The sequence below is a fragment of the Nomascus leucogenys genome, chromosome 5 (genome assembly GCF_006542625.1).
Source record: "Nomascus leucogenys isolate Asia chromosome 5, Asia_NLE_v1, whole genome shotgun sequence".
Classification (NCBI taxonomy): domain Eukaryota; kingdom Metazoa; phylum Chordata; class Mammalia; order Primates; family Hylobatidae; genus Nomascus; species Nomascus leucogenys.
The window spans coordinates 62,118,650-62,145,787 of NC_044385.1; the positions used below are offsets into that span (position 1 = coordinate 62,118,650).

Here is a 27,138-nt window from a genome sequence, read left to right on the forward strand (position 1 = left end):
GAGAGGGCCTTGGTGGCTAATATTTCTTTCTAATTCATCTAGCATACTCCCCCACCCCCACCATTTCATTGCTTTTTCGTGCAAAGTGACCACAGTGGATCTAAATTTGGCACATTTCAAGGTCAAGTGATGCAGCAAAACAGAATCTGACCTCAAACAATATGCCTTTGTCCATTCACCCGTCCACGTAAATGTGCACACACACTTAGCTTCGCTTGCTCCAAGTTCATAAATCTTCATCCCAGAACATTACTTGCTTCTTCATCGAACACTTACAGAGAGAACACATCTGGATATGTTTGTTCCTTCCCCTCCATCCCCCATAACCCTCCACCCCTCAACACATAGCACAGCTGTAAGAGCAAGGAGAATATGCTTTTTAAATTCCATTGGCTCATGTAGGCACAGAATCTGAAGCAGCTCCAAAATGGACATCAAGTAAAAAATACCAGTTTTCAAAACTCTGTAATTATGTATTTACACAAATTACATAATCCTGTATGTATTTACATACAATTACAGATTATCAAGTAAATAACACAAGGTTGTAGTGTTAATGAGATGAAATAGAATAAAAACACCAGAAGGCAGCCATTTGTTTATCTACAAAACAGGACCTGGCAGGGCAGGTTCCCCAACACTGACCTGGCATGTCCTTCACCACTGCTTGGGGACATTCGCATGACAGACGGGAAGGTTGTTCAGCCCATGCTCGGTAAGTCTTCGACCACAGAGCAAGTGTTGGCACCAACAAGACAGTGGTTTGGCTATCTAAGCATCTGTTTGTGAATCCAGAACCCCCATTCCACAGTGGCTCAGGGCTGCCATTCACCAGGCTTTGGGTCTCATAAGACAAGAACTGGATGCAAACCCGTGAGCTGGGGGTGACTCACTCTACCGCCCAACAGACAATGCCCACGTCGAAACCCTGAGCCATCCACTCTCCCAGTTCGACTATTTACATAAATCGCATGAGTCAATATTTATTTATTTACAGACCATTACAGTTTATTGTATCAATTGCCAAAAGCATATAACAATTTGCTTGTCTTAAAAAAAAAAAAAGTACCAAAACAAAATTAACTCCAAAAGTAGACCTTAAAGTAGCATTTTACAGGAATGCATGAAGATTTTAGTCTTTTTCACAATTTTCTTTCTTTTAGGTCGATTATCTAAGGTCTCATGCTACTTTAAGACTACTTTTGGCTGTCACCTAAAATCAATTTTTTCAGTGCTACATAGTATACCTATGACATCCTAGAAACTTGATTCTTCCCTGTGGTCAAATGTTTAATATTTTTCAGCCAAAAAAAAATGCCGTTTGGAAAAACTAAAGCCTGAATATGTGCACATTTTAGCAGCAGCAAAGGGTTAAATAATAAATAAGAATACTAGTTTTTGGAATTAAATGCAGTTTCTGTTTAGAAAGGAAAATAAAACAAGAAAATAAATGAAGAGGACATTCTGAGTTTTATCATAAATCAACTATTTTACATTGCTTCTGTCCCCTCCCCCTAAAATATCTCTTAATTCCAAATATTAGACTTAGATTTTCCTTAATGCACATCAGCAGGAGGGCATTGCCATGTACTCCAACTTGGACCACAGAAAGGCAAGACGTCGTCACAACAATAAGTCATGCGCTTCTAGCTCCTAACAGCTGTCACTCACCAGTGACACACTTTTATTTTTCATAGAGAATGTGCATCAGAGCAAAACAAAGTTTGAATAGTAAATTTTAAAATTAGTTCCATAAATCCCAACACATGTTTAAACTGTCACTTTCTACTTCTCAACACAACTGGCTAGAAAGTGTCATCTGTAGATGAGAATTTGTTATAAATTCCTTTTTTTTTAAATATTGCTTTAAGAATTTGGCTCTTTTCTCCTTAGTATATAGTAAGAAATAGTCTCACTTGCCCAAGGGCAAGTTCCAAAATTATTGCTACTAAAGAAATACGTATTCTTATGCTTTTCAGCATAAAATGTTATAAAAGCCTTGTAAAAGATATTCTACATAGTAACATCACCTCTAAAAAAATTGAGCGCTTGTGGAGACCATTTTAAAAAACAAAACACAGTCAACAAGTATAATACTTTCCCCCTCATTGTCATTACTGATAACGATTTATTAGTTTCATTTTGCAAGTTTTACTAAGGGTGCTATTACCACGTAATTATGACAGTTCACACTGATAGCCATTTTCTCTAAAAGATGTTACAATGACCCCATGATACTTCTATAATTTCATATTTGATAGCCAAGTGAACCAAAAAAAGTTTACAAGTATGATCCTGTTAATCTGATTCTTACGTCTTTAAAAAAAATAGTCTGTGCTACGTACTTTTTTTTCCTTTTTTGAGAATTCTAAATCAATACAATGTTTGATGTTAATACTGTCATTCTGGAGATCGGCTAAAATAAAAGCATAGTTATTCTTTAGCTTTGGTATATTCTGCGATAGATTTAAACAAGTAAGACATATACCAACCCTCATATTTTCCAACCATGAAGTTACAATAGTGGAGTCACTTATGAGAGAGGAAATATTGCAGACACAGAATCAAAGTTTGAGACCCAGTTTATCTTTAATCCTCTGGGATAAGCTATGAAACAAGCAGTCTGAAGAGTGAATACTCAGTGTCATGAGCAATGTGCATAAGTTTACAATAATATGGGCACAAAAGAGATTGTCACCTTTAGTACATTAGGGTCATTAGAATTTCTCATATCCATGCACCGTTATATCTACTTGCATGAATTTACCACAGGTTCATAGCGGACTTTGCCATTTAATGCTTACAGAGCCTAAAGCTTCCAAAATGCCTATCTGGCCTGTACATGTTTCATTAAAAATAAACTCTATATAATAAATAAATATATAAAATAAATAAAATGTTGCCTTTGGAATTTCTATAAATAAATTTAACTTTTTTTTATTTTTATTTTTTATTTTTTTTTATTTTTTACTAAGAGGTCTTTGCTTTAAGTTCACTGGGATGATACCAGTGAGAATTAACTGAAAGTCTTTTAAGTAAGACTGCACCCTCGCGCAGGCCACCAGCCAGAATCCTGATAAGTCGAAGTATGGCAGCTGTGCTGATATAGGATGAAGTACAACTGATCAGAAATGTAAAAGCGTGTCTATTTCCAGCATGCATCAGGCCGCAGTCCTTTTGCTCTCGCTCCGCCCGCATCTCCCGCTACACACACACACACACACACACACACACTCCTAGCGCTCAGTCTCTCTCTCTCTCTCCTCTTCTCTCATGATAAATCAAGCAAGTGGCCCTAGGCAGCCCTCCAGGAGGAGGAGCCTTTAAGTGCAGAACAAAATCAGCATATTCCCATCCAAGCCTCCATCATACATTATGCATGCGACAAAGTTTGGCAACAGTGGAGCTGATGTGATGACACAGCTAATCAATAAGAACCCACCGCGTGAAACCTTTATAGTGGTTACTTTTTTAAGGGCTCAAGTGAAGAAATTGTCTTTGTCAACTTTGGCTTAGAATATCCTTATACAGTTCAGGTACTTTGTCGGGGTCCACTGGTCTAGGTAAAAAATGTGTGAATTTCTGGTGCCGTTTAGTCCTAGTCCCTTCTCTTGGAGTCCCATCTTTATTTAATGCAACATAGTATCGCCTTCCAGTGTCCACGTGCTTATATAGGTTTGATGAGTACGTATTATACCAGTTTTCTTCGAACTGTTCTCTGAATACACACTCTTGGGTTAGTTTTTCCTGTAAAAAGAAAAAGAGGGAGAACATTAGGAAAAACAGCTAATGCATGCTGGGCTTAATACCTAGGTGATGGATTGATAGGTGCAGCAAACCACCTTGGCACACGTTTACCTATTTAACAAACCTGCACATCCTGCACATGTACCCCAGAACTAAAAATTAAAATTAAAATTTTTTAAAAAGGTAAATAAATATGTTGCAAAATTAGCTACATTCAATATTAAAAGTAACACAATATAACCTCCATGAGAAAATACTGATGTTTTAGTCCATTTTAACCATTTTAATGCATTTTGCAAAGACTGCCTAACCCTGCAAATTTAACTACATTCTAATCTCTAACTCATAATGACTAAAGCACAAAAGAGTCTAAACGTTTTCTAAACTCTTGCACATACCAATCATTTGAATGAGTCAAATGCAAGGAACACCTAATGTCATACGTTGTTGCCATTTTTCCTAGAGGAGCTATGTGGTGACCACACTGGGAGGGAGAGCCTGTGCCTTGGCAAGGCTCAGATAACAGCTTTAACACCAGTATATATTTTATAAAGTACCTGCTGCAGAGATCAACATTAGCAGCACGACCAGTGATGTCAGATATGTTCTGCCCTTTTTAGCGGCAGCATTTACTTACTGCTCTCTATGAGTGGTTTTTAAACTTCATTCCATGTGTAGCAGAATCACCTGAGATGCCTTTTCAAGATGCAGACTTCTGAGCCCCAAACCTTTAAAACTCTGATTCAGCAATTCTCAAAATATGCATTTTTAACAGGCCCCTGGGAGAATTCTAATGCAGAATCCTCTCAGTCTACATTTTAAAACATAATGCTTCTATCATGACTGAGTGAGTTTTCCTGAATCCAAAGTAAAAGCATATATTCTGGTCTTCCTTTTCCTTGAATTTAGATAGAACAAGAGACCCCTAACTGAAAAAGCTACATTCTCAGGTTCACAGATACCAAGAAGAAACGTGCACTGATCCAGATCAGAAAGGTTCTGCATCTTCCTAGATGAACTGCACTTCCTCTCCACTCGAGCTTTATGAAAGCTGGGGTTCAATTGAACCCCACAACCTAGGGCTCCTGAGGTTGCAATACTCATGGGCAGTAACAACAAAAATAACACACACACACACACACACACACACCACATCCCAAAGCCATGAACACGCCCCAGGTAAAAATGTGTGCATTGAAGCTGGCCCCTAGAGAAATAAGGTGACAGGACTTACTGGCCTTTTTGCTCTTCTCACTGTTCAACTGAAACTTTTAAAATCAATATCTTTAGTGTTTAAAACAGTAAACACGAAAATAACTTGTTAGAAATAGTTTCTTTTCTCTTACCTACCTGGCACCTTATATAAATAAGAAAACAAATAAGCAAATACAGATAAGGACATTCGTTTCTGTCATTCAGACCCAGGGGACAGACAGTAAACTTTATACATCACCAAAATACAGACAGTTCTCTTTCCATGTATGTAGTTAAGGACACAATTTAATAAAATGAATTCATAGATATCAGTTGGGTAGAATCCATCATCCCCAACTCCTTGCAGAGTAAGTCAGGAGAGCAAAGGAGAGGGGAAGGGGAGAGAATTTGACAAAATCAATCAATAGCCCATCATGAGGCCACCTTCTCTAGGTCCCCTCCCTAATCCAAAGGCTTAAACCACACTCAAGAGGTCATGAGGGCCGGCACTTCCTGACAGGTGCTCTTCTATGTGTTTGGAAGCACTGAGTAGGTTTTTAGCAAAATACTATCTCACTGGACAAGTTTTGCTAAGTGAGCTGAAATGCGGGGAAGCAGAAAGGAAAAACAATGCGTCAGGCAAGGACAAAAAGGATGGGAAAACTTTAGACCTCTGGTGCTGGGTTCATGGGGACAGAATGAATCGCAGAAACCAAGCCCCACCCCAAACTGGAATACTCTCATCTGAGGGTGGCCGGGAGAAGCAGCTCTACCCCGCAGGAGGGGTGCACAGGAGAGAGGCACTCCTGCACCCTCCTCTGCATGTGGGCCTAGAGGGGTGCTCTTCTGGGGAAACCCAACCTCCTCCTATGCTGGGGAGATTGGGCTGAATGTGACTTCCCTCTCATCTCTATTGAAACTGATAAAAGTTTAAGTGTGTTAAAGACATTAATGGCTATTTTAGTCCTTACTTCCATTTGCATAATAGTCTCCTCACAGGCAAGATTATTCCTGGCTAAAAATAGCTGGTTTCGGTTTGCTGCAATTAAGTGAAATTTCTAAACAAATATGTGCATTTATTTTATCATTAATACAATAGACCAAAAGATGGGATTGGATGAGCCTTTAGTTCTAGAAGGGACAAGAAAAACTAATTAAAAGTCAGCTTTCTTTTTTGCAGCAGGAAATCACATCACCTAAAAACACTATGAAATTAAACTTTATTTTAAATGTAGAACACTTCCTCCTCCTTTTTGAGCCATGAGTGAGGCGCTAGCTTATATTGCCTCTGCAGACATAGCACACCCATAGCACAATGCTTTTTCTTGGATCAGAAACAGATACACAAAAATCCCAGCAGAAGATAATGAGTTTATGTGACCGGAAAGCCTGACTTTGGAGTGAGAAGCCTGCTCCTATCCCAGCTTCACCCGTCACTAGCTGCAGGGCTTTACACCTGATTCTCTTACCTCTCCAAGTCTCAGTAACCTCATCTTTAAAACAGGTTAGTAATAAGTGTCTTGAGGCAGGGTTGTGGCAGAGATCCAATCAGAGAGCAGTGCTGAACACCGAGGAAGCTCCCAGTCAACAACAGTGTTGTTAATATCACATTAACATCTTAACATCTTAGAACCTGAATAAACCTTAGAAAACAGCAAATGCAACTTTTCCAGTTAAAATACATGGGACAGCAAGGCCCAGATGTGAAGCAATTTGCGCCTGGTCTGTGCCACAGGATCTTGTTATTATGTAATGAAGCCACCACAGCAAGAAGTTTCCAGGAGCCCTAGCACAGCCACCACACTCTTGGGACCAGGCCCTTCCACTTTTCACTTTTCACTAAGCATAGTAAAAAGAGTCCTACGTGGGGGCCGGGCGCGGTGGCTCACGCCTGTAATCCCAGCACTTTGGGAGGCCAAGGCGGGCGGATCACGAGGTCAGGAGATCCAGACCATCCTGGCTAACACGGTGAAACTCCGTCTCTACTAAAAATACAAAAATATTAGCTGTGCGAGTTGGCGGCCGCCTGTAGTCCCAGCTACTCGGGAGGCTGAGGCGGGAGAATGGCGTGAACCCGGGGGGCGGAGCTTGCAGTGAGCCAAGACAGCGCCACTGCACTCCAGCCTGGGCGACAGAGCGAGACTCCGTCTCAAAAAAAAAAAAAAAAAAAAAGAGTCCTATGTGTCTCTCTCTATTTCAAAATGTAATTTTTGAATAATTCTATTTATCTGCAGGAGGAATGAGTGGAGAGGGTAGGAAAATAGCAATCATGAACAAAATGCCACAGTGGTAGAGGTATCACTATCTAAGAATGAAACATGAAATTGTTTCCACTGCTTAAGAAAAGATTCTCATTTTATACTTTTTTAAAGAATAGAAAACCCCCCTTTTAAAAAAATAAATATGCTAAGAAATTGAACTGACCTTTTCACTGCCAGTTAACACTTCCCTATTTCCCTAGCAGGCTATTACAGCATCTTTCACGCACACACATAACTTAGAAAATAAAGCCAATTATTCAATTTAAAACAGTATAATTGGCCAGGCACAGCAGCTTATGCCTGTAACCCCAGCACTTTGGAAGGCCCAGGCAGAAATATCACTTGAGGCCAGGGGTTCAAGACCAGCCTGGAAAACATAGTGAGACCCCCATCTCTACAAAACAAAAAATTAGCTGGGCATGGTGGTGCACACCTGTAGTCCAAGCTACGCAGGAGGCTGAGGCAGGAGGGTCACTTGAGTCGAGGCTGCAGTGAGCCATGATTGTGACACTGCACTATAGCTTGGGCAACAGACTGAGACTCTGTCTCTAAAAATCAAAATCAAACAAAAGAAAAACAGTATAATCTACAGCTAGCATTTTTTGTGATGGCTGAGTCCAATTCCAATTGTCTCATACACAGGAGGGTTATATAACTTCAGTCAACAAGTTAAATGAGATTGTGCAAACATGACATTGCAAAATCACTGGTACATTTAAGCTCCTGCAATTACACCAATTATGCCACACAGATCAGCTTAGATCCCTTAAAAATTAAAATTATCATGAAAAGTTATAAAGACTGTGTTACTCATCTAAATCATACATATGCTTTTAAATAATTTCTTCCTCTTATTGGGGATTATGCCAATGTGTGATTTTTGTTTTAGACGGAGTAGCAAGATCTACAGAAATAATCTCTTTATGACCACACTTCAGTACTTAGTGATACAATATTTAGTTGAGGTGAAAATATTTATGTTATGTATTTCTACTCCAAAATCATTTCTCTAAATAAAAAATAAGTAAATGAATGCAAATCTGGATAGCAAAAAATATTAACCTGTATTCTTATATAGATGTGCGGATGAAGGGAAGGGGTGGGGGAGGGAGTGTCTGCCTTCAAATAAACTATACACTCCAGAGTTATAGAACTCAGATGTTTTAAAACTCACCACATGTTTCTAATGCAGACAGTTTATAGAGTATTCCACTATAAAGTGATCAATTCTTGTTTTATTGTATTTCCATGTTTTAATTTTTTTTTAGATTATTTAACTATAGCTGTTTATGGCATACCTATCTTTGAACTGTTGGATTATATCACTGGGCATGGGTGGAGAATGTGGATTTAATTCAAAAGTCTACTAAAGTCCATGCTTTGGAACAAAATCTGGTGAATGTTAGCAACGATGGAAACCTCTTTTCATTTTATATCATCAAATTCCAAGCGGTGGGAAAAATTGAAATTAAAACTTCAAAACTTTTACCAAATCCTATTAAAACCAAAGTATGAGATAATAATGTGAAAATTATAGTACAGCCCAGGGAATGCTTAGGAATGTTATAAGACATAAACTTATACTGACACTATTTAAAAATATTAGACAATTTGAAAATGTGTAATCCACATGGGCAACATTATGCTCAATTCATATCTATGCCCACTTAAAAAATGAAGCCAGAGTTGTTTCAAAAGTCAAGACTTAGTAATAGTTATTGAAAACGTATAGACTTATGCCATGCTGTTATTTTAAAACATAATTTTCATATTAATAAACATGTGGTGTCATTTTGTCCACATGGTTGCATTTATTCTACTCAATGGACCGCTTAGCCTACTTGCTGCTATGTTATAAACTAGTACAACACATCAACTTATGATCAGTGATTGCACAGACATTGAGTTCACTGTAGAGGTCCCAAACATTTCATAAGTTAATGACTTCAATGTAATCATTCATTCTCATATCTACTGTTTAATACAGTCATGATATTTTAAACCTCCCTTAACCACAATTACTCGTACAGATGTACTCTTCCTCATTAATAATCTAGCAGTAAAGCCTTAATGGGAGTTGTTGCAAGGATCAGGGTGATTAAATATAATGACTAAAGGACCATTAATAAGAAGCCAGGTCTTTTCACTCTCCTCTCATGGGAGAAGTCCCCAACTAGACAGAAAGCAACAAACACAGAGAGACGAGGCAAGAGGGCACTATTTATTTCATGAGAAGCTCCGACCCAGACCCAACCCAATATGGCTCACCTTAAGCCCTGTTTTCCAAAACCTCTAAATTCCCCAGTATTCCAGATGGGCCTGCTTTTATATCCACATTCCTGGCCATCAAAATTGCCACCAGAATTGTGGGAACAATTGAATCAGTTGTGTCTGGTCCACATAAACAAAATGAACCAAGTAGGCAGGCCATTTTTCATTTTGTCTCGTCAAAGTATATAGGAAACTAAGAATTCCTAAATTCTCTCCAATCCTCCTCCACCTAAAATAAAAAATGAAAAGAAAAACAGAAAAGACCCTTTCCCAGAAGCTGCTTACGTCAGTATTTGGGAACTCAATGATAGGGGTCCCAGGCTGAATCTTGTCACATACACACACACACACACACACACACGCATGCACACATCTTCAGTGTTGCATGCTCACCAACCATGTGGTACCCAGTTTGCTGCCAAGGACAGAACCTGCCAAATATACCACAGGACAAACTAGACAATTGAGAGGTCTTCCTTGGAAGCTGCCTATAAAAATGAATGTTTGTTTAGTAAATCATATTAGCTCATAAACTTTTAACACATGTTCAGAGGGGTACTCCCACAGAGGAAAGAAAGTCTTGCTCAGGGAATAATAGAATTCAAGTTTTCAAAGTTTAATATTTACTTTGAGAAGTATTTTTGCTTGTGTTAATGTTTAGTCAATGTACATTTAATCATTCCATAAACAAACCTACAGGAAAAATTCATCAAATTTAACATCTTACAACACCAAGTTGAAAAAAAAATCACATATAACATTTTTCCCCCATAGACTAGTGTCTGGTAAGAGTAGTAATATAATTCAATGATCACTTAAAATGCACATCAAAGATATGCAAAAGCTGAAAATACTTCAAATTAAATATTACTCAGTAAAAGCTGAGAGTAGAATGCTCTTGAAGGATCAGACTGGCAGACAACAGAGGAGAAATGGAAAGCTAAAAGGCTGAGAAGTAAAATTAAGGAAATAAGGATTCAAGAAAGACATTCTACAAAGACAACTGACTACATCTACTTTGTTCCCATGATAATCATGGGAGATATTGGAAAGGACAGAATTTTTTTTTAATGTACCACACTTTCTATGATAGAGAAAGCAGACTCAATTCAGCACATGATCTGTAGAAATAAAAGGACAGAAAATGAAAGATTAACAAATATAATGACAGTATAAGCTCAAAGACAGATTTTGAAAAACTAAAAGATGCACAGAGTGTCCCTAGTAGAGGCATGCTGACCTTCCAGCAACACACACACATAAACTGGTAACTGTGGGCGAGTCAATTAACATTCCCAGGGCTGCATTTTCTCCTCTGTAGAAATGAAGAAATGGCACTAAGATGTCCAAGGTCCCTGTAAGCCTAAGATTCTAGTGATTCAGTCTTGGAAATATCAAAATGTGGAAAGCAAAGTTATCCACAGTAACTCTGGAAGGACGTATTGAACAGGAAATGAAAAAAGGGACTCAGTGCAGTTGGAAAACAGGGAAAGAAACCAAATGAAACGGGCTGCATCACTTGCCCACGGCAGCAGGGAGGGGCAGAGGATGGAAAACACAGACTGTGTTCACGCTTCCAGAAGGCGGCAGAGAGTGAGATTGCTGTTTCAAGGAGGAAAGGACAGGGAAGAAGACAGCCACTTTGGCCCCAGGGGCTCTCCTTCTCTTCCCCGGGAGACCATTGGGAGGACACAGTCCTCGAAGGCATTGCTGCTTCCTTGCATTTTGGGGCCTGCCGCATCCTCTTCCCAATGTTGGCTTCAATAGACAGGGCTCATTCCTGAACTGTCTGCTTGACCAATAAACCCTACATCATGAACTGCCCAAAGAGAACTTACTGGGAAGAAAATCCAAATCCCGTAAGAAAACAAAAAGTTAGCAATGTCATAGGAGCAGCTGGACATGAGCACAAGGCAGAGAAAATGCACCCTGAAGATCAATGATGCCAGGGATCCCTGGGCACTATATGATATTTCCACGTGGCTCTTGAATTTCTCAGACACCCACAGCAGATGCCCATGTCCCCTCAGCAGCCCCATGTCCACCCGATACCCACAGAGAAGCCCTAAGCAAGAAGGCAAGGGAGATGAAGCTGTCCCCGGCACCCTCCCCGCTCCTTGGGCCCCAACTCCTAGCCCCCACTATACTCACGTCAGCCCCGATTTCTCAGGAACTCAACCCTTATGCTGACCCCACCTTTTGATAGATTAATAGAAATGGCCCTTCCCCTCCTCAATACTGTGGTGGGCTATGTCTAATTCTCTCAAGGATAAGGTGACCTGACCATCTGGTCATTCCATTCCTCCAAGACACCAAATGAATATGCTGACATGGATCTTTTTAAAAGTTGTGCCTTAACCCTGAGAGACCGTCTCTGATGACAGCATTTTGGGTGCTATGGCAGCCTGTAAGTTCACCATTTAAAAAATAATAAGTATAATCACAAAGTAAATTAAACCCCTCATAAAAGAAATTTCTTTAATTGAGCAGATAAAATAATCGTGAGCAGCACATGAGAATAAATATGTAAAATTAATCTTGGTAAATAAGGCTTTATTGTTGGCATTTTAATATATAATTTGAGGAATGTCATGTTTGGATCTGGAGGAAATTTTTTATTTATCTTCGGAGGCTGTGCCATGGGTCTTAATTTCAGAATTCAAACTCGCAGGAAACACAGTGTCAGTGTGTCTCTCATGTGAGTACAGCATTTCCGTCACCCCCACACGCTTGGGAGCACAAGCACGTGCTGAGCAGACACAAAAGTCAAGCACTACATGGGCCACTTTGTAGGCGTCATCTTCTCTAATCCTCACCGCCCAGCTATGAAGTGTCTATCGTTAGCCCGTTCTATAGCCTCAGCTCAGAAAGAGTGAGAAGACTGCCCATGGCTGCAGGGCCAGTGAGTGACAAAGTGGCGATTCTGGGGCCTGTGCTTCCACTAACCGTGCTTCATCTCCAAGTTACAACTGGTCAGCATGCAAGTATAGACTAGAGTCTCCCATCAAAACACAGCAAAATGAAAATCAGCTTGAAAGAGAGAGAGAGAAAAGGAAAAAGAATACAAGCCAGGTCAACACAACCAGAAGAAAAATATCTGAAACACAGAAATTCACACAGAAAACAAAAGAAGGGGGGAAAAGGAAGGGAGGAAGCAAAGTGGCGAGGGAGAAAGGAAGGAAGACAGCAGGAGAACCTAAAGCTGAGAGCGGACAGCTGATTATGTGTGAACACACAATGCAACATGGCAGCTAAATAGACAAAAATAATTCAGGGCTACAGCAAAACAATCACGCTATGTACCATGGGGACAGGGATGTCTTTGGTACGACCTTGGCAAGTCTGTTCTTAGAATACTGCATTAAGCTTTGGGCACTTCATTACAAAGAAGCAGCAAACTTCAACAGAGATTTCAATGAAGAATTACAAAAAAGACTAAAAGGGAATCAACTAATGTCAGGACTGTAAGCATTTACAGACAGCATGAAGAAAGACAGCTCTGAGTGTGGCTCTTACACCAAGCACCATAACTTTTTAGTCCTCGGGGGAAGCCCTCTGCAATAGGGGTGTCAGGGATGCAGACATTTTTCTCAGCTGGTTGTCACAGTGCCACTGAGGCACACCAGGCCAGCAGGCTGACAAATGATGTTTCTGAGCAAGTTCAAGTCAGTCCCTGGTGAGGGGGAGTCAGGAGGGGTGAGGCGACCAGGCTACTGCCAAAGCTGGCCCAGGATGGTGGTTCCCACTCCACTTTGTAAGAATGGAGGGCATCTCTCAGGCCAGGACGCTGAACAACAGCCCCAGAGGGGCTGCTGATGCTGACAGGGGAGGACTCTCCACATGTCAGCAAAGATGCCTCTGGCAGCAACTAGGATAAACAGAAGCAGAGACAAGATGAGGCAGATGAGGCAGGGACAGAGGAAAGACCACAGAATCCGGGGACATCCAGAAGCTCCATGTTTCTAAACCCTGCAGCAAAGTTGCCTTCTTGGCTGAAAAGCTCTCTCTACTGAGAACACCTGCCTGTTTTTCTCCATCTCCTCTGTGAATAATCCTGACATTCTCTCCTACTCCTAGAATTAAGCTCCCTCCTGCAAGCTCTCCAAGCCCCTTTTGTTTATAATTCTTTTATAACATTCATCACACCAAATTATAATTCTTGGTTTACATGTCTGACTCCCTCAACGAAGTTGCAAGTTCTTCCTGAATCAGCTCTAAGATCACCCACACGAGGAAGTACATTTGCATTTGTAGGTACAGCTGATTCTCCTTATTTGAGGTACTTAAGTTCTATAAAGTCTCCTAGAATACTGAACCATTGATCCTGGGGGAAATACAGGGTTGGGTTCCTGTGAGCCTCTGGTCATAACATTTTTGTCAGCCAACATACGTAACCTTGTTTTATGTGTGTTTCTGTTGAACGACACCTCATTTAATATCTGTTGCTGATTAATTAACATCAAACTCACAACCAGCGGCTTCTCTAACACACGTATTTGCTCCTTAAGCCGCATTACAGCCTTCTTGCGCTTAGCGACACTCGACCGCACTTCAGTATTCCACTGAGGATGTTTTCTACAGCAAAATCACCAATAAAAAGCACAAAACGTGACACATGGCACGAAACAGATCCCAAAAAGGACCCTTGCTTCCAGCAGAGCTGAGACAAGGAGAACAGCATCTTCTTCAACCTCAGCTGGGAGCGTGTGCATGGATGCCACTCAGGTTTTTTGCCCATGACCACAAATAACCATGAAAGTCAGACAAATATTGATTTGGGGGTTACAAGCAAGTTTTAGTAAGTAGGCAAATTCACAAAAACCGGAATCTGTGAACAATGAGGATCAACGTATTTCCAGCACCTAAAAAGCACCCAGCATGCATTATTAGTAGGTAATCAATAAGACTTGTTGACTTTGGGAAAGAAAACAAGAAAGAAGGGGTTGTGAGGTAGTGCATGAGTATGAGGGTGTGTGTGTTGTAGGTGAATGCTGGTGTGTGAGTGGGTGTGAGCAAGTGAGTGTGTAAGCACGTGGGTATGTCTGTGAATGGAAGAGTGAGCAAGTCAGTGTGAGTGTGAGTGAACTATGAAAAGAAGAATGTGTGTAAGCAAGTGAGCGTGTAAGCATGGGAGTACTTGTGTGAATGGGAGTGTGTGAACAGAAGAGTTAATGCGTACATGAGCATGTAAGCGTGTATGTGTGGATGGAAAGAGTGCGTGAGTGTGTGAGCGAGTGTGCGAATGATTAGAGAGCACTTCCAATTTGAGCCCTATTCTGAATCAGGCTGTGCAACGGTATTAACTCAGGGAACCCAGGGAGACTACGCTACCCTGGAGAGAAGCAGGAAGGTCTGCAATTCAGGAACTGTCCATGCCACTGAGGCTCTGGTTGAGGGGTTCTCCAGGGTTCCATGCCATGAACAATCCATCCTGAAAACAGGGGCAATGTGGGAGAGGTGAGAGCAAGGAATGCCAGGATTTAGGAGGCCAGGAGGTGGAAGAAGCAGGAAGAGCTTGGAGACGCTGAGCTTGTGCCTCGGTTGTCCCTGAAGCCACTGTCACCTGGTTATCCTTGCAGACCCTAACTTACAAGCTGATCAGACTTCTCCAGTGTGCCTCAAGGCTCAGGATGAGGGGAAGCAGGAGTCAGCACTGTCAGCAAGCCACAGACAAGAAAGACCCTCACACAGACTGCTCAGTGAGGAATTCATTTGAAAGTGTTAATGAATTCAGAGGAGTTGCTGTCATAAGGCATTCTTTCAATCATAAGACGCTTAGAATTGCAATTACTAGCATGTGGGGCTCCCTGACACTTTTTATCATAAAAGGAACCTTATACTCAAAATCAGGAACCACAGGTCTATATGTCAACTCCTCCAGCTCTCAAATACCTATTCATGACTCAAGTACTCATCAACTAGGGTCTGCCTAGTCAATTTTTTGTAGGAAAAAAAAAAAAAGATGATTTGGGATCCCACTGACGATACATTCATTCGTTCAACATTCATTAGGTGCCAAGTGCATGCAAGACTCAGTTTTAAGTACTGGCAGGACCATGGGAACCACAGTCACCAAGTCCCTGCCTTCAGAGAGCTCTGCTTTACAAAATGGGGCAGGTTTAATAGGCGTCTGACTCAGGGCTTCCCAAAACTACTCTCTCAGGCTCTCTTAGCAGGCTTCTCTGGCAGGGACCGAGGCATGGGGACTTCAGAAAATGCAGCAGTGTGAAGCAGGGAAGAGAGTAAAATCCAGCGTGGGAAAGAGGGGTGTTGGGCTCGTGTGTGAAAGTTGCAGCTGTCCTCAGGAAAACTCTGCTCTGGGATTCCTGAGCATGTTCCTGGGGACCCACGACAATGTTCCTCCAAACTCTCTTCCCAGACAGGGAATGTCTCTGCTGAGCAACTAATAATTTAAAATAATCCTTCCCCACACCTGGAAAATCTCCAGACCTGTGTTCTACACTAGCTTGGCATGTTGTAAGTATGCCTGAAACAATTAGTAAATGTAGCTACCATGCTCAACACCACAACTAAAATCAAATAGATACACGATTTTAAAAGATGATTGTCCACTAACTAATGGCCAGCAATATAGATGCTAAGGAAACAAATGAACCACTAAGTTAAAACTAGGCTACTGGAAAAAAAAAAAAAAAATCCCCCAAGATCACATCTGTGTAAGAAATATTAAAACCTTGCTCCACTATATGGTTAATTCCAGTTAAAAATATTCAAGTGATTAATTCTAGTAAATATATTTTTATTTACAAAAATGGATGGCCACTCTTAACATGCATATGTATCAGACAAGATTTACTCATTTACCTACATTCAAACACTGACTTGTCATCATCTATGTGACCTTCAACAAGTCACTAAGCCACTAAAATCTCACCTCCTCGTCTTTAAAACCAAGTTGATGTATGGACTCAGTCATACAGCAGAAGCTGCCCTCCATATCATCTAAGAATTATTATTCAATTCTTTGAAAATTGGTCACGCACATATGAAACACAGCATAAGGCAATGTTCAATTACTCAAAATATCTGTTGAAAACCACTCATCTCCAGAGCATGCCTGTTATCAGGTAGGTTACTAAGGAAATGAACCTATTCATCTCCTTTGCGTGAACTGCATTCTTTGTACAGGACGTGTCTGAACGTCTCCCATCAAAGCAATCGGAACTGAACCAGTACAGTGACAAATCAGAAGCTGAGTGGTCCTTGCTATGTGGTGTGGTATCCTGTTCCACAAACACACACAATTATTCTCCTTGTTCAAAAGTGGCTCCAAATTGCTCCTGCAGCGCACCTGATAGAGACGAGGGGGTCTCTGATGAATTACATGGGTTGGCCTCCGTCCCCAACTCCGACCCTGCCCTATGCAGTGTCCTCCAACACTGGCACTGCAGATACCTAGAAGGCAAACGGCATAATCTGCGGGGCCACGAGTTCTCTCCAAGGATGTTTTTACTTTGCCTTTCCATGTCAATGAAAAAGTACTAGAATTGTTTTAAGGGTATCCAGGAGCCCACAGATGACCATACCACAACCACATCACTGTCCCCCAAGAATGGACTGGGGCTTAAAATTACTGTCAGTGGTACACAGCGCTACAATACTTTCACCATCAAGACCCACAGAAAAAAGAAAAGGCACACTGAGTACATCGGTGGTGTGTCTGTTGAAATATATTTACAACAAAAGATCAGATGAGATCATTTGTTGTCCCGGGAACTCACATAGGAAGAAGTGGGGCAGGGGAACAAGTCATCCTGAGGTGCTCTGCAAACCAGGCACCCTGAGCTCACAGGAAGCTGCACCAAGCGCCAAGGCTGGATTTACAGTGAGGCAGCATCTTCGTCTCAGTCAGGGAGCATCTTCCTTCATATGAAATCCACTGTGTCAGTGTGCATTTTACTGATCTTGCCGTTTAACTTGAATTTGGGCATATAAACGTTTTGAATTACAGTTGTCAAAGAGGTATAAGGAATTTATGTCTAGTTATCTAGTTTAATGTGTGCATATATTCAAATAACATAATAAAAATAATCTAAGTCAATATAGGATTATAATGATCTGAGATACTTCATTGTCTCCTTTTAAAGAGGTGGATACGTCCCTCAATTCTGGGACAGAGAGACCTACAGGGCTTCTGCCACCTGCCCCACAATATGGAACACCATGCAAGAAACTTCTGTGACTCATATGTGTCTGCCCAGCAGAAAAAACTGCCCCAAATGAGGTATTTACTAAAGGAAACTTTCTGTGCTTTGGAAACAGAGTTGAAACCCATCACACCTTGGTTACTGATTACATGGAGTCATATAAACCAGGGCCCTGTTGTGTCCTTGGAAACATAACCAAACCTACTAGTAAACACCTGTTTTAAGAAGCACCTGTCAGGATGAGGCTAGGAATGGCTGCAAAGCACTGGTCTGAGGCAGTCAGCACGAGGCTGGTCCTCACTCTGCATCTATAAGTTTTGGGCCTTTGAGCAAGTCACTTAACCTCTCTCATTTTCAGTTTCAGTAGCTGACTAATTCCTGTGGAAACACCCGGACTCTACAAGTTCACAACCCTGTATCAGTGCTATCACTATTTGATGCTCATGTACAGTAGACACCGCATGTGCGTGTTCATGATGGAGTGAATAACTGGGTCAACAAACATTTACCACGTGCCAACTGCACATAAATTGCCCTGCCTGGCCTTCAAGAAATAGAAAAATTATAAAGCCAAAGACTCTGACTCCAAAAAATTTCATCTAACAAAGAGACCAGCAGGAATTACACAATTCTGGGCAAAATAATGTAAGTGCTACAAAGGGATACAAACCAGAAATGTTAGCACCTCCCCCATCTCTGCACCATCCTCCAGTCACTTTTGCAGAGTCCATGCTGTATGTTCCAACATCCTTACAATGTTAGTACCTGTGCCAGCTACCTTTTTTAATGAAAAGGTCCTTTTGTTAAATGCAAGCTTCTTGAAGGAGATTAATTTTTTCATGGCATTCTTTTTTAAGGAGGCATTTATTATGGTCAATTATTCTTGATGTTTTAAAGTATCTTGAAAGCCGGGCATGGTGGCTCACGCCGGTAATCCCGACACTTTGGAAGGGTGAGGCGGGCAGATCACTTGATGTCAGGAATTCAAGATCAGCCTAGTCAACATGGTGAAACCCTGTGTCTACTAAAAATACAAAAATTAGCCAGGCTTGGTGGTGTGCACTATAATCCCCGCTACTCGGGAGGCTGAGGCAGGAGGTTGCAGTGAGCTGAGATCATGCCACTACACTCCAGCCTGGGCCACAGAGTGAGACTCCATCAAAAAACTTTTTTAAGTATTTTTATAATACTCAAACAGTTTAGATTAAGACTCTAAAAGTAATTATCAGAGCCATGCCTCTAATCTTTTTGATAAGAACAAAAGTGACCAATGTTAATGAATACTCTAATCCCCTGGCCAAGTGTGTTGTGTATGTGTGTAACCTAACATCCTCTCGAAATTTCAACCTGGCAGCATACTTTAATCGTGGCATTTGAAGGGTCATGTGACCTAACTTGCCTGCCCTTCCTTTTCTGAGGCTCCTATTTATCCCTCAAGACCCATTTTAAATGCTACCACTCAACCTCCCCAAGCAGTTATTTAAACATTCCTCTGGGATGCCGAAACATCTGTCCATTCCTCTACTATGGGAAATTTCACACTGCCCTGAATTATTTACAAGCATAGCTATCTGTTTCATTGTTTTGCACTCATCACAGTGTTGGATGAGTCAAAGCTATAAATATGAAATAAATAAGCAAATGAATGAATGGATACATGGACAAATTATCATATGAATACAATAATCAAACACCATCCCCAAGTTAAAATTATTCATGTTCTCCTTCTAATCAAATCATTATACCCATTAGCAATATAGTTTTTCTTATTTCCACATTCTAATAGAGTATCAGAATCCTGTATATTTTTCTGAAGACATATTAACCCATTTACCTCTGACCTTTTAGATCTACTCTCAAAGTAAACCTGAAGACAAAAACAAACAAACAAAAACTACATAGATGAAAAGAGAAAATCCCAAAATAGGAAAATACACTTTAAATGAGTTTCACATTTACACATTTACTTTATAAAAGTGATTTCCCCAAATCTCCTATTCACCTTCTTTCATAATGAGATCAGTTTCTAACCATTTAGAAAAAAAAAAAAATCTCCAATTTAGTTTACTGAGCTTCATGCAACTTCACACAGATAAAGATTCCTGGAGGCTCCAAATGTAGTGTATTTAGTAACAAAACCATTGCCCGTTTCTTTCCTCCTCTCAGTCTCATCACCTCATTCTCACTGCCACACGAGGCATGATAACTGCAAACCCAATGGGAAATATGAGATTCCAGCCCCTGAGGAACAAGACTTTCACTCTCGCCTTCCCCCTCACCTGCAGAGGAACAGACCAAAGGGAAATAACCTGCTGCTCAGGAGCCTCCCCTCAAGCTCCTTACAAAAGAGACAAAAAGGTCTCACTGCACAAACATTTTGTGTGCACAGAGAACATCATGGGTCAGACAGAGAAGACTTGAGAAAGAAGGCTGAGAAATTCAAACTACAGAATTCTTGGGATCCATCCAGACTTCCAAGAGACATTCCAGATGTCTAACTCGAGCTCTTCATTTTACAGAAGAGGAGAAAGAGGGCCTGGTGCCTACTTCGTAGCAGATACAGAATGAGAGTTAACCATGCTCTTGACACTACATTATCTTTCCTCCAGCTTCAGCCTCATCCCCCTTGGGCCACACACACCAGAGACAACACAGGCACACACGGGCCAATTATGCATAGAAATGGAAGATGGTGATTCCTCCTTCAACTGGAGACCTAAATACACAGTAGCCATACAAGGGAGATACTGCAAGGCCACATCTATGCATCCAATGAGGGACAGAAATAATCATAATTTTTAATTCAGTTCAACCCAATGAGCGTTCGTCGAGCACCTACTATGTACAAGAGCCATTGCTGTGTGTTAGGAAACCTTCAAAAAAAAAAAAAAAATGTGGTCCATGCCCTTTAGATACATTAGGGAATAGAGAAATACAATTGACCACACTGTAAACTGTACTGTGACTTATGTAATAATGGGAACAAGGTATTCCTAGGGCCCAAAGGAAAACACAAGAAATGCTAACTAGAATAAATAGGATTAGAAATGGGGGTGTAATGAAGGTTTTGCAGAAGAAGTAATATTTCCATTGAATTTTAAATAAAGAGTCCCGCTTCTTCAGGTGGAGAAGGCAAAAGAAAGGCATCTGAGAGAGAAATCCACTTGACCACAAGTATAAATCAGACTGCATGATGTGTTTGGAAAACAGCAAATAGACAGACTCGGGTTGCATAGGCAAAGAGGCACACGGGGTGCTCCTGGCAAAGCAGATCCAAGCAGCGGTTCATCCTAAGCATTGGATGCCACATTAAAGAATGTGGGCAGTATCCTTCAAAAGCAAGTATTTGAAGGGATCTCTGCGCACAAGTGACACTCCTGTCTGGGTTTGGAAGGTACTTCTGCCATCAGTGTGGAGAATGGATTGGAGATAGAAGACTAGGGATGCAGGGAAACAGCTGAAGACGTTTCCACAAGGAAAGCATAATACGGAAAAGTGTCTATCGCAGCCACCTTTCCTCAGAGCAGTTTCCATGCCTGGGCACTCTTCACGAGAGAAGGTGTGCGCTTCTCAAGCACACGCGGAAGAAGAGCCATTTTACCCTTTCTTTCATTGCCCTTTGCCTGGCTGGGACTTCATGACTGGACTGTCGGCAAGATGTGCAGCTGTATGGCAGTGGTGACAAGTCTACTCCTGCCCACGCACTGTGTGTGTGCTCAAAAAGCCCAACGTGAGGCAGCCAGGAGCCACAAAAACCTAAGACGACAGCTGGGCTTCCCAGAAAAGGGGAAAGATGGTGTTCTCCAGCTGTCTACCTGGCTGCCGTTTCCCACCGTATTGTCACTGGCACTCCGTGGGTCTACACTCAGTGTCCCTCTCATGCTGCCCCAGGCACTGTGCTAGGAACTGGGGTGTGCCAGGCAGGAAGGCATGAGTAAGAAACCATTTAAATCATCCAGAAGGAGAGATGAGACTCAGCCCGGGCAACAATCCTACCAGCAGCTTTACTGAACACAAAATTAGACATGCCCTCCTTGTCAACCAATAAACCACAGGAGTCTGAATCATGCTGGTGATTTCATCTGAAAGACTGGTCAGCTCTCAACCGGGAAAAATTCAGAGGGGTGTGCAAGGTGATCCTTGGAGTGGGGCCCCTATTTAGGTTTCCTCATTCATTCTATTCTTTAAAATTGTTTACTTTCCTGTATCTCTTATAAAATAACATATATAAACTATACTTTGAGATTTACAATTTTAAAATAATTTAATATTTGAGATGCATACTCAAATTAAGTATATTTATTTGAAATGCATATGTTGAGGTGCATGTTCAAAAAAATCTTTTTGGTGGGGATACGTGATCAAAAAATTTGGAGGCCACTGTGATAAAGTTCCATCTACATACTAAAAATCAGAACTTCTCTTCTACACACACACAAAAAGCATTTTATTGAGTTCAACTGTGACCCAATCAAACCCACATTACATACCTAAAAGAAAAAAAAAAAAACACTGAAGTTGTGACAAAAAGGAACATCATTTTCTATTTTTTTAATCGAAGTTTCCTTTATCTTGTATCTGACCTTTCTTCACACTTAAAGGTATTCACAAAAGTTGTGTAGGGAGTTAATAATTTTGCCTAAACCATCCACTGTGTTTACAAAGCTAAAGTCAATCCTATACTTACAAATACATTTTAGCATTTTATATATATGTATGTGTGTATCTATAGATACATATTTTCACAAGCCTAATGGTAGAAAATTATATCTAGAAAAATTTTTGCCCCTCATTTCTGTGTATTGAGAACTCCAAAACTTTTCTCATTCTAAGCTTCTTTTCATTTTCAACTTTTTGTAAACTAAAGTTCCATATTTCAGAAAACATGGATTAAATTCTCATTTGACCACCAGTAACTGCAATGATAAATTACTTTGGGAGACCAAGGCAAGAGGATCACTTGAGGCCAGGAGTTCAAGACCAGCCTGAGCAACATAGTGCGACCTTGTCTCTACAAAAAAATTTTCATTAACCACATGTGGTGATGCACACCCATAGTCCCAGCTACACAGGAGGCTGAGGCAGGAGGATCTTCTGAGCCCATGAGTTCCAGGCTGCAGTGAGCAATGATTACACCACTGCACTCCAGCCTGGGCAACAGCAATACCCTATCTCAAAAAAAAAAGAAAAGAAAGAAAAGAAAAAGAGAGAAACACTTAAGATTAATTTCATTACAAGTTTGAATGTTGAAAACCCAAGTGAGTATATATTATTCATACTTATACATTCAGCAAAAATTTATTAAGTCCCTGCTGTGTACCACGCACTGTGTTTTAGGTACTGCATTAATAGGAGTAAAGTGATACCATGATGGAAAGTTAGTCCCCGCCACAGAGTGGAAGAGTAGACTTTGTCTCATTCACACCTCAGCACCTAGAACAGTGCCTGTCTGGCACCTGGCAGAGCACAATAAATACTTCTTCACTGTCTCCCATGAGGACCTTACAACCTAGTGGGGATGGTGAGTGGGAAAAAAAGAAATTCATAACATTTGCAAATAATTACAATAGCGTAATCTTCTTATTCACATACAAAAATATCTGACAACAATTTCCATCTCCCTTCTTCTCTGCATAATGAAAACCTTGGATGTAGCTCAGAGAGAGTTTAGATTCACTGCTTGGTCTATTTCTAGTTTTAATTACAATGCTTGGCAAAGTTTAGGAGGAGATCATTTCAATTCATTTCAAAAATAACACTCATTCAATACAAGGAGATGGGATTTTTCACACTTGTAAATTTTTTTATTTACTTGATAATTAAAATGGTTTGGCATATAAATAAAGCATTTTCTTAGCAACTTTGGTCTAGTGAGGATGCAGAGCTGTTTATCTATTAATAAAAATAAAATGGCTTTCCTCAAAAAGTAAAAACTTACACTCGCCTTCCAAACAGACTCAGTTGCATTTCTGGCCCTTTTTAATCCAGAGAAAAGACAGCTGTTCAAATCAAACATGGAGCATAAAGCTGGATGAAGTCCCTCCAGTACTTACTGATCCATACAGCTCCCCCTTCTCATTCATCCCGAGGTAGAGTCCGCTGTCCACGCCTCGAATGCTGACCAGGCCCACTGCTATACTGATAAATTCCAGAATGCCTGTAGACAAAGGGTAGAAGGCAGAGGACAGGTCAGATCACGGAGCATGTCCTCAGAGTCCCGGCATCCCTGGGGTTTTGGAGAGGACACTGAGCCCAGCTCCCCACTTGGATAACCCCATGCTAGTTAAAGAAGTGTCTTCTCTTTGAAAACCACTGTGTAAAAGAATTGATTTTCAACTAAATTCTATCTTATCATAATGACACAAAAATACTTACCAACATGACTTACACAATAAACAAAACATTTTAAAAATTAAAAAGTTAGTATCTACATAGATATGCTAAGAAGTAATAGGACAGAAAAACCAGTGTGTACATAATCTAATTAACTTAAAAGAGTAGAATTTAAGACAAAGACAATCTACACCCACTTTGTAAACATGAAGTTAAGCATCTGTGATTCTCTTATTTTGAGAGACATAAGACCATTCACTAAACAGAATACTTTTTTTAAAAAAGACAACCTATTTCCACTTTAGAAACATGAAGTATATGTGTGTGAGTATCTTGCTTTTGGACTTCCCAGCCTTTAGAACTGGGAGAAATAAATACCTGTTTAAGTAGCAAAAAAAAAAAAAAAAATACATATATATATATATATATATATATATATATATATATATATATTCTGTTTAGAGAATGGTCTTTCAAAATAAGAGAATGAAGTGCTAACTAAAGCCTTGATTGGTTTATACAGAAAATTATCCAGCTCTCTATTAACTTTTTTTTAACTCTATCTAGAAAACTAAAACTGCCCAAATACATCCCAAATATTTTTGCTTAAACAAAGTATTGGCTTTTGCTATATTTATCTAAACCTCAAAGAGATACTTAAGCAATTAAAATAATAATATTCTGAAGAAATAAATACTGCTCTTGATTTAAAGTAGGCATGGAATGCTGTATTCCAAAATCAAATCAACACAATGATCTTATTTTACTTCCTTCTTTCCCCTTGCTTACCTCACTAAGAATAACACCTAAGCTGGGCATAAATCCACAATTTTATGGCCACACAACAGCAGTTGCAATTTCTGTAACTATAGTGTGGTTATAAGATGATTAGCCCACAGTATATTTAGGACACTGCTAATTTTTTTTTTTTTTTTTTGAGATGGAGTCTCGCTCTGTTGTCCAGGCTGGAGGGCAGTGGCGTGATCTTGGCTCACTGCAAGCTCCGCCTCCCGGGTTCACGTCATTCTCCTGCCTCAGCCTCCCGAGTAGCTGGGACTTCAGGCTGGGACAGCCACCACGCTGGGCTAATTTTTTTTTTTATTTTTAGTAGAGACGGGGTTTCACCGTGTTAGCCAGGATGGTCTCGATCTCCTGACCTCGTGATCCACCCGCCTCAGCCTCCCAAAGTGCTAGGATTACAGGCGTGAGCCACCGTGCCCAGCCAGACACTGCTAATATTATTTGTACTCAGCCATTTTTTCCTTTTTATTGTAAATTAAAGTGCTACATTTTATGTAAACCTTACATTAATGCATATCAAATATTGAGTTCTTGTTTTAAAAATACTTTCAAATATTAAAAATTTTACTTACATTTAAGAGTTCAGAAAAAAACTTAGGGTAACAATGTGCTATAGTCAGTCTCATGTGACTAATAAAAAAGCACTTACATGAATTTTTCAACAATTAATTTTGCAACTCTCACAAAATACACTGGTACTGCAATCAAAAGAAGACATGAACAGCATAAATCTAATAAAGGATCAACCCAAGAGGAAACCATTCCAAGGTGATGTAAAAAAGAAGAGCTATTTCTTCTAAAGGGGTATTCCTAATTCTTTTATAAGGACAAAATGTAACAAATTTATTTTGTGCTTAATTTATTATTTTAATAGGATGTTAAACAGTATATTTAAAAAAGTCAAATTACAAACTGTGTTTTGAATCTGATAATCTAGGACTATGATGGAAAATACATCTAAAAGAAGCCAGTTTATTACTAGCCTTCCCTACTTTCAAAGCAAATGGGAATAAGGCAATATTTCCATGAGATTCATTTTTCATGAGATGCACTCCCTTTTTGATGCATTTTATTTCATTGTACTATTCTTCTGAGTCAAAATAATTAAAATTGTGGCTTTTTTTATTATTAGCAGTCACATGTATGTGAATCTCTTCTTAGTTACCTGAAAGCACACCAAAATGTGGGTCATACATATCCTGAAATTAATGTAAGGAGTTAATTAATGTTCAATTTTCATCATAAGATGAAATGCAGAAAACATTTGGCCCCTTTTGAGGTCTGAATGATTTAATTTACCAGGTCAATAACGGAAAGGTTTAATCATAAAACTAAAAAATATTTGCAGCTTCTAAGGGAGCATGTGATGATCTTTCTGTTTTCCCTGCACACGGAGTAGCTGAGGACTAATAATGAATATTAGCCAATGTTGCCCATGAGGTCCAACAAAGAAAAAGGTGTATGTGATTTCACAAAACCTTTTCACTGGCTGGTCTGCAGAACATCAAGAAAAAAAAAATAACAGCAACTGCAATGATAATTGTAATACTGAAAATTCTTGAGCATTTAGTCTATGCCAAATGAGAGGCCTTCTCTCATTTAATCCTCGGAACAACTCTAGGCATTACAATATTCTAATCCCCAGTGTACAAATGGGGAAATTGAGGTTTAAGGAGGTTAATAATTAGCCCCCAAGCAATTGGACTCCAAAACCTATTTCCTTAACTATTAGGCACATCTTACATCTGGTTTTACCTTTTTTAATGTTTCTGTGATTTCTGTACCATTTTCATATAGCTGAGTTCTGATAGTATTATTATTATATAATTTAGAAATGAAGATATTAAGATATCTATCTAGTTTCTTTTTCTGGCATTGACAAGACAGCTGTAATTCATATTCGTTCACTTTTTCATTCAAGAAGCTATTATTGAGGGATTATTATAAGCCATGCACCATGCCATTTATTGAGTATATAAAGATGAACCAGATATAGCCTAGGTCCTATTACCCTCAAATTTTTGCTCACCATCTGTTGGGAAGAAGGACACGTAAACAGATAAATATAACAACAGTGTGGCGAATGCAGTTGAGAGGGAGCTGTTCAGGGTATGGGCAGTCCAAAGACAGGCAGCTCATCTGGGTTTCTGAAGGCAAGTCAGAGGCTTCCCAAGAAAATAAATAACTGAGATAAGTCTCCAAAAAGCTATCCAAGCGAGGAGGAACTACCTAGTGACCCCAGGTGGAAAAGATTTCATCACCTCAAACCACCACCCATTTCTCTGCAGTTCCTTAAAAACAGAGACCTCAAAAGAACAGCCCAGCTTTTTATGGTCACCTCAGTGATGCAAGGACAAGCAGAC

The 27,138-nt window shown here is 40.1% G+C and overlaps 1 protein-coding gene across 1 annotated transcript in view; it reads right to left on the reverse strand.

Moving 5' to 3' along the window:
• Window positions 1-449: 449 nt before the first annotated feature.
• FGF9 (fibroblast growth factor 9) overlaps window positions 450-27,138 on the reverse strand; it is a 33,312-nt gene continuing 6,623 nt past the window's right edge. Inside the window, exons 2-3 of the mRNA XM_003273103.3 lie at window positions 23,695-23,798; window positions 450-3,747 (exon numbers count right to left, since the gene is read on the reverse strand). Of these exons, the coding sequence (XP_003273151.1) occupies window positions 3,502-3,747; window positions 23,695-23,798 (350 nt within the window). The 3' untranslated portion in view covers window positions 450-3,501. The remainder of the gene's footprint in view (window positions 3,748-23,694; window positions 23,799-27,138) is intronic.